A 7,555-nucleotide genomic window follows, 5' to 3' on the forward strand; every position below is an offset into this window, starting at 1 on the left:
TCTTCCCCCAAAAATCCCACGACCGTTTCTACTCCTTTCTTCACTTTTCTCCCGTCTCTCTCTATTCCCATAAACCCTAGATTTTTTCTTCCCCAAAAATTTGTTACAGATCCGAAAAATTGGGGCTACCTTCCAGAGATGAAACGCGTGAAACAGGTAGCAAGAAAGGGCGTAGGTCAAGCAGTTTCTAGTGATGTTGAAGGTATGATTTAGTAATTTAATTGTACTAATTGATTTGTATGTAGTTTCTTAATCGTTAACATTGTTGGTCGTGTTTTTGCTTGTGTTTTAAGGAGTCGAAATTCCAACGAAAGTAGCTACAAATAACAATAAGAGGAAGACTACATGCCGATCTATTGATGGGGATGTTGCCGTGGAACAACCACGGTCTGGTATGTTTGTTGTTCAATTTTGTCATTTCGATTTTTTTTTGAATAATTTGTAGAAATGCATGTCAATGTTTGTTAACCCAATAAGGTAATCTTGGAAGTCCTATTTCGAAGAAAGGAAAAACCTTAGACACTGAAGTGGAGGCGGTAGAAGGCGGGACAGTCGAGGACGGGGGAGCCGTAGTAGAAGATACGGTACAAGTGGAAAAAGACGCGGTTGTTTCAGAAGATGGGGTTCCTGCTCGAAAAGTTAGACAAGCTCCTGTGAATTGGAGACGGGATGGTAAGATGGTTGTATCTTCGGATGAAGCTCTGATCAAGTAAGTTGACTACTTACTGCGTTTATTGTGTTTAATGTTGTGTTTTTTCTCCCTTCATTTTGATTAATTTTGTGGCTGTGTGGGGTTGAGTGATGCAACTGGTTTTGTAACATCTTTAGATTAATTTGTGACCATTTGTTTTTTGTTTGGGACCATTCTTCTGAACTTAGTTGTTTGTGATTAATTACCAATATGTTGAATAGTTTTTTATTAATTACCAATATGTTGAATTATTTTGAGTTGTTTGTGACCATTCTGTTTGAGTTTGTAGTTATGTTTCGGTTGTGTATAAACTAATGGAATGGTTGTTCAAGTAATCTTGTATAAACATTACCTGTTTGTGACCATTCAATTCTACTTAGTGACCAAATTTATGATTTGTATAGTTGAGCATTTGTTTAAAAGTAGTTGTTTGGATTGTTTGTGACCATAATTATTAAATTGTTGGCCGTTTGTTTGGATTTCTATTTGTACGATATTAAGAGAAGGTTGTGACCATTCTGATTCAATTTTTGGCCATTTTTTGGATGGGAATAAAATGTGACCGATTTTAAGCTTTGTATAGTTTTTGATTAATTACCAATATGTTGAAATTATTGAGTTGTTTGTGACCATTCTGGTTGAGTTTGTAGGTATTTATTGGTTGTGTATAAACTAATGGAATAGTTGTTCAAGTAATCTTGTATAAACATTACCTGTTTGTGACCATTCAATTCTACTTAGTGAAGAAATTTATGATTTGTATAGTTGAACATTTGTTTAAAAATAGTTGTTTGGATTGTTTGTGACCATTATTATTAAATTTTTTGCCATTTATTTGGATTTCTATTTGTACGGTATTAAGAGAAGGTTGTGACCATTCTGATTCAACGTGTGGCCATTTTTTGGATGGGAATAAAATGTGACCGATTTTAAGCTTTGTATAGTTTTTGATTAATTACCAATATGTTGAGTTGTTTGTGACCATTCTGGTTGAGTTTGTAGGTATTTATTGGTTATGTATTTTATCTACTAGTATAGATGAACTATAAGTGGTATTTTGTATCATATTAATAATATAATGTGACCAGTTTTGAACTATTTGTAGCTCTTGATTAATTAACATAGAATTGTGTTATTTTCTGTTGTTTTGACCATTATAGGTTAATTAGTGGCCAGTTTTTATTTTACATAGTTTAACCTGTGATTGTGTTATAGTTTTTACTTGTTCAACTAATCTTGTATAAATATTAAATAAGTCTTCTAAAAAGGTTGTTGATGCATATGGGTCCCCGGGCGGCTTGTTTAAGCTGATTAAGAAGATGACGTTAGAGCAAAAGAGAAGTGTTGAAGAGATTGGTTTCGGGGGGCTGTTAGAGATCAGAGCTAGCGGTTTGTATCACGTAATGATAGATTGGTTGATGAATTGTTATGACCCAGACTCCAGGATGTTCACAATTAGTGAGGGGCGGTACTTTATTTTGACGAGAGATGATGTGTATGACACATTTATGTTGCCTTGTGACACTGGGAAGGATGTATTACGTACCTCAAATAAGAAAAAAGATAATCCTGATCTTGGGCTAATGGAGTGTTGGAGAAAGAGGTTGGGTATAAAAGCGGGTGAGGAGATTTCTAGTGATACATTGGTTGATGATATGTTGAAGATGCCTAAAGGAGGCCACGATTTCAAGAACTTTTTGTATTGTATGCTCTGGGTACTTTCCTTGCACCGACATGCCATAATCACGTTGACCTTAAGTTTATAAAGGCCGTGGAAAATGTTGAGGACATCATTAATCAAGATTGGTGCCTTTATGTGGTAGAAAAGCTTAATGAAGCTGTGAACAAATGGAAAGGGAAGCGAACAAAGAATGTAGGTGGATGCATGATGTTGCTTCAAATACTTTATTTTCATCGCCTTCTATGGAGGGATAACAAAAACACGTTAACAACCATTTCATTAGTTAAACATTGGACATATGAGAAAATAAAAGTGCGTGTGGAGGAAGAAAGGGCTGGTGCATTGAAAAACAACAACGAGTATGGTCGTGGGGGTTGGGATAAGAAGACGTACCTTATCTCCGATCCCGAAATCTGCCTAAAGTAATATAAAGGCTTCCAACTGAGGGTGATGATTCTAAACCTGATGACCGCATCAAAAGAACTATCACGTTTGAGCTGCCAAGTGATTTATTGAGTAATGAACAAATTGAAAGCAAATATAACGATGTAAGTCGTTTACTCTTTACACTTTACATTATTAAAAGTGTATTTTTATTCTGTTTGTGACCATTCTTCTTGGTTTTGTGACCATTTTTTTTATTAGAATTATAGCTTGTGATTGTTCTGGTTTGTGACCATTCTGCTTGGCTTTTGATTAATTGCACAAGATTTATGTTTCTTTTTATATGTTGTGACCGTTCTGGTTTGATTTGTAACCATTTTTTGGTAGAAGGATTGATGAGACCGTTTTGGTTTGGTTTGTAACCATTTTTTAAGTTTGTGACCGTTCTGGTTTGGTAGAAAGATTGATGAGACCGTTCTGATTTGTGACTGTTCTAGTTTGGTTTGTGACCATTTTTTTTATAGTTTGTGACCATTGTAATTAATATTTGACTAACATATTTTGTAACCTCTTTAAATTTTACAGTTGCCAATTATTTTTTTGATTGTGACCGTTCTTCTAAACTTAGTCGTTTTTAGCATACTAACTCTTTTTTATGAAGTATAGTAATTGTTTGTTCATGTTATTCTCTTTTATAGCCCCATTTGGTGAATTGGATGATGACAAAACGAGATTTGGAACTTGTGTCAAGGTTACATGAGATTAGAACTAAAGAAGTGGAAAAGCAAGCTAATGTCACCCCGATTGATGAAGAGGAGGTTCGTGAGGAGATTGAAGGAGAGTTTACACAAGCGTTGAAGGATCCAAACTTCTTGGCACAATTTCTAGATATGGGTAGGAGGATTGATGAGATAGCGGAAATGAAGTTGGTTGAGGCGCCCTCCTTTGACCTTGGGATCGATTCAATTGGTATCAATGATTCAATTGGTACTAGTGATACAAACTGCCCGGGACCTTCACAAAAGAAGAGTGTGCATTGTCCAAAGCGACCACAAGATTCAAACAAAAGCAAAAGCGTGTATGTAAGAAGATGCACAAGGTTGGCAACGAAGAATGGAGTTGAGGGGGCCGTTGTAGAGGATGATTGCGTAAAGGATAAGTAGCAGATTGGTGAAGTTGTTGGAAAAATATTGATATTTTAATTTGGATTTGGTAGATGATTAAAAACTGTTGTTGCTTTCTAGTTGAAATTCTCGTTTAAATTGCAAACATCTATGAATTGAACACATCTTATTTTGGTAATTTATTTCAAGTGAATTGAACACATTTTCTCTTTACTGTGTTCCATAGTCGCATTGTGCCTATAATTCATAACTGGTCACATTATATTCTTAATTGGTCACATTATAATCATTTGTGGCTATATATCTTTTGCGGTCACATTACAATCTTAACTGGTCACATTATAATATTTTGTGGCTAGTTATCTTTTGTGGTCACATTACAATCTTAGCTGGTCATATTATAATCTTAACTAGTCACATTATAATATTTTGTGGCTAGTTATCTTTTGTGGTCACATTACAATCTTAACTGGTCACATTATAATCTTAACTGGTCACATTGTAATATTTTGTGGCTAGTTATCTTTTGTGGTCACATTACAATCTTAATTGGTCACATTATAATCTTTTGTGGCTACATATCTTTTGTGGTCACATTATAATATTTAATTGGTCAAATTATAATCTTAACTTGTCACACTACAAAAGTCATTTACTTTTGTGGCTATATTTCTGCTATTTGTAGCCCTATATATTCTATTTGTACGTTGTTACTAACAACAAATCTTGACACTAATTTGTAACCTTTATAGATCAGATCGTAACTTTTATTTTGTGGGATAATTCTTCTGAACTTAGTGGCTACTAGTGCCCGATGTCTACATTTTTCTGTTTATGTAGCTTATTAAGATTAAATTGTGACCAGATTTAGGAACATTTGTTGAAGAGTACTTTTTAAATGTTTGTGAACATTATTTTATACTTACTGACCAATTTTAAACTATTTGTATTTTTTAAATGAATTAGTTATTTTATTTTGTGGCCGTATATCTACTATTTGTAGCCATGTATCTGCTATTTATTAGCTTATTACTAGCAACATATCATGAAACAAATTGTAACCAAATATCGGAACATGCAGTAGAAAAAATAATTTTGCGACAATTTAATTAGAAAAACAATGTATAAATATTCGGTGAGTAAAACAAAAATGCTACGTTCAAAAATTAAAGCAAAACAAAAATGCATAGTACCAACTACCGAAAAGTAAAAACTTACTTTGCTTATAAGAGCCTAGGAATGGGAGTGTATGGCAGTTCGACCTCATTTGTTTTAGCGGGACGGTTCGACTTTCGTTTTTGTATCCCGCTTTTCTTCCTTTGTTTACGCCCCTTCGTAATTGCTCGTTTAGGATCAATTATCGTAGGACCTGTGCGTGGAGCACTATTTGTTGGACACTCTGACGCTCTTCTACTGTTGAAAAAAGTTTGGACCTCTTCTAGAGCTCTTGAGTAAGCATGGTCCAATAGCGGCCTCGCTTCGGGTACACTCTGACATTTTTTTATCATTTTTTATCAGATTGTTGAACATGGTAAGCGATTGACGCCGCCAATTAACAACCTCATTAATGCCAGTTCTACGCCTATCATTAGGAAGAAGTCTGTCCCACACTTCCTTCTTGGCAAACTTAGTCCACCTCCTTAAAATGTATCGGTCGGGAATTTCGAAAACAGACCGGAGGTGTAAGATGCGGATGGAGTGGAAGCATAGCATTCCGCATTCCTGAAATTTACGACACGTGCACTCAATAAGCAAGTTAGAAGAATCAAAGGTGACATGGTGTGGATTTTCATCAGTACCCGATGGATACACAAGGTATGACTTAATATGATCTTCAGTCGTACATTCTATGGCCCTTGTACTGATTGCGATACCGAATTCCTTCTCAAATGCCCTGAACAATTTCAGTGTATAAACTTTGGATGCATGATCTAATAAGTCCACCATAGGAAACACAGATGTGGGCTTGGCACGAATATTATTAAATTCATTTCGTTCCTCTTCCGACCTCCATCTTCTGACTGTTGACTCAAATATGTGAAAGAATTCGATAAGTGAAGTAGTCTTAGTTGCTTGGAACCCCAAAGCATGGTTGGTGCTTTCACTCCGCTGCGACGATAATATACCTGCTGAAAAGTATCCCTTATTAAATGCGGTGCACCATTTTTCCCTTAAAGTATATAGACGATCAAACCAATCACTATCTTGTAGTCCGTAATCTGATATCATTTTCCTCCATGTATCTTCGAATTCCGCCTCGCTATAACAACCATTAAGACATTTATTGAATACGGTCTGGAATGATCGATTATGCTTCAGTGAACCATAGTGTGAAAGAGCATTCTGTTAGATATGTCATTGACATAACCTATGCCTTGAAGTTGGATAAACCTAGCAATTGAGTGATAACAATTAATCAGGGGGTAACTATTAATAACGTAAATATAGAATGTGTCCATCTTATTATGAATATGTGACCATGTAAGTACATAAAGTAACCGTACTATAACAGGTTAAAGAAATGAAAACATCAGCCACTATTATTTTAGCCTGAATGGTCACAAACAACACAAAATAAGGAAATTCTATAGTAGTTATTCAAAACCTACACATAGCTTAAAATTGGTCACATTTTGATCTTAATAAGATACAAAAGAAAGGATTTAATTCATAACGAAAAGTGGCCACTAATGTCATCAGAATGGTCACAAACAACGGATATAACACAAAGTCGGTCCCGTATCAATATTTGATTACAAAATATGCACATGTTGAGTTATACGTAGCCATTTTCCAAAAATTATGTAACTATTTATAACTTACTTATGAGGGTAACACTTTTGCGTGGGAATATGCACCTGTTTACAGCTAAATAATAAATTGTAACCATTTACGTAAGAATATGTGACCAGTTAAGTGTTATTTACCTCTTTGATAGCATTTGTCATAGCAAGGTCTTGATCAGTAAAAATAGTTACAGGACGGACATCTTCTCCCATTGATTCATTGAAGGCATTAAACAACCACTCAAATGATTCATCTTGTTCATTCGATATGAATGCAAACCCGAACATAATGTTCGACCAATGGTTATTAATCCCAATTAGCCGACCGCAAATCAAGTTATATTTATTTGTACGGTAAGTGGTGTCAATGATAAGCACATCATGATACAATAAGTAATCCTCCTTCATCATCGAGTCCTGCCAGAAAACATGGCACAATCTTCCGTCGGCACCAAATTTCAAACGGTAGAAGAAACCTGGGTCTTCAGATTGACATTTGGTCAACAATTCGACCAAGGTTGATGCATCACCGCCTTCAATAGCACGCATCTTAAGCCTATTAGCATAATTGATATGGTCTCTCTTTGTATGTCAAACAAACTCCTCTCCTCCAGAAATAGCAGCTAAAACACGATATTGGACAGATGGTCGAACCAAGGCCTCGGTCATCATTTCAACCACCTCACCCTCTTCAGCGGTTATTTTCCTCTCTGACCTGTGGTTATGTTGCCATTGAGGGGGCGTTAAGCTATGGTTATGATCAAGGTTATGGTTGAATATTTCCCAAAGGCCTTTCCCGTTGAATTGTGTCCGAATGGAAGCCTTGCAAACAGATCTGGTGATGTTGACTTTCTTCGTTTGGGTACCTGACGAAGAGGGTGTCCCATCA

The 7,555-nt window shown here is 35.7% G+C and overlaps 1 protein-coding gene across 1 annotated transcript; it reads right to left on the minus strand.

Moving 5' to 3' along the window:
• Window positions 1–5,290: 5,290 nt before the first annotated feature.
• On the minus strand, window positions 5,291–7,215 carry LOC141600822 (protein FAR1-RELATED SEQUENCE 7-like). The gene is made up of 2 exons (XM_074421076.1): window positions 6,808–7,215; window positions 5,291–6,193 (listed from the first exon to the last, which is right to left on the minus strand). The coding sequence occupies exons 1-2, from the start codon at window positions 7,213–7,215 to the stop codon at window positions 5,291–5,293; spliced, it is 1,311 nt and encodes a 436-aa protein (XP_074277177.1).
• Between the last annotated feature and the right edge of the window lie 340 nt (window positions 7,216–7,555).

Source organism: Silene latifolia, chromosome 9 (assembly GCF_048544455.1).
Source record: "Silene latifolia isolate original U9 population chromosome 9, ASM4854445v1, whole genome shotgun sequence".
NCBI lineage: Eukaryota > Viridiplantae > Streptophyta > Magnoliopsida > Caryophyllales > Caryophyllaceae > Silene > Silene latifolia.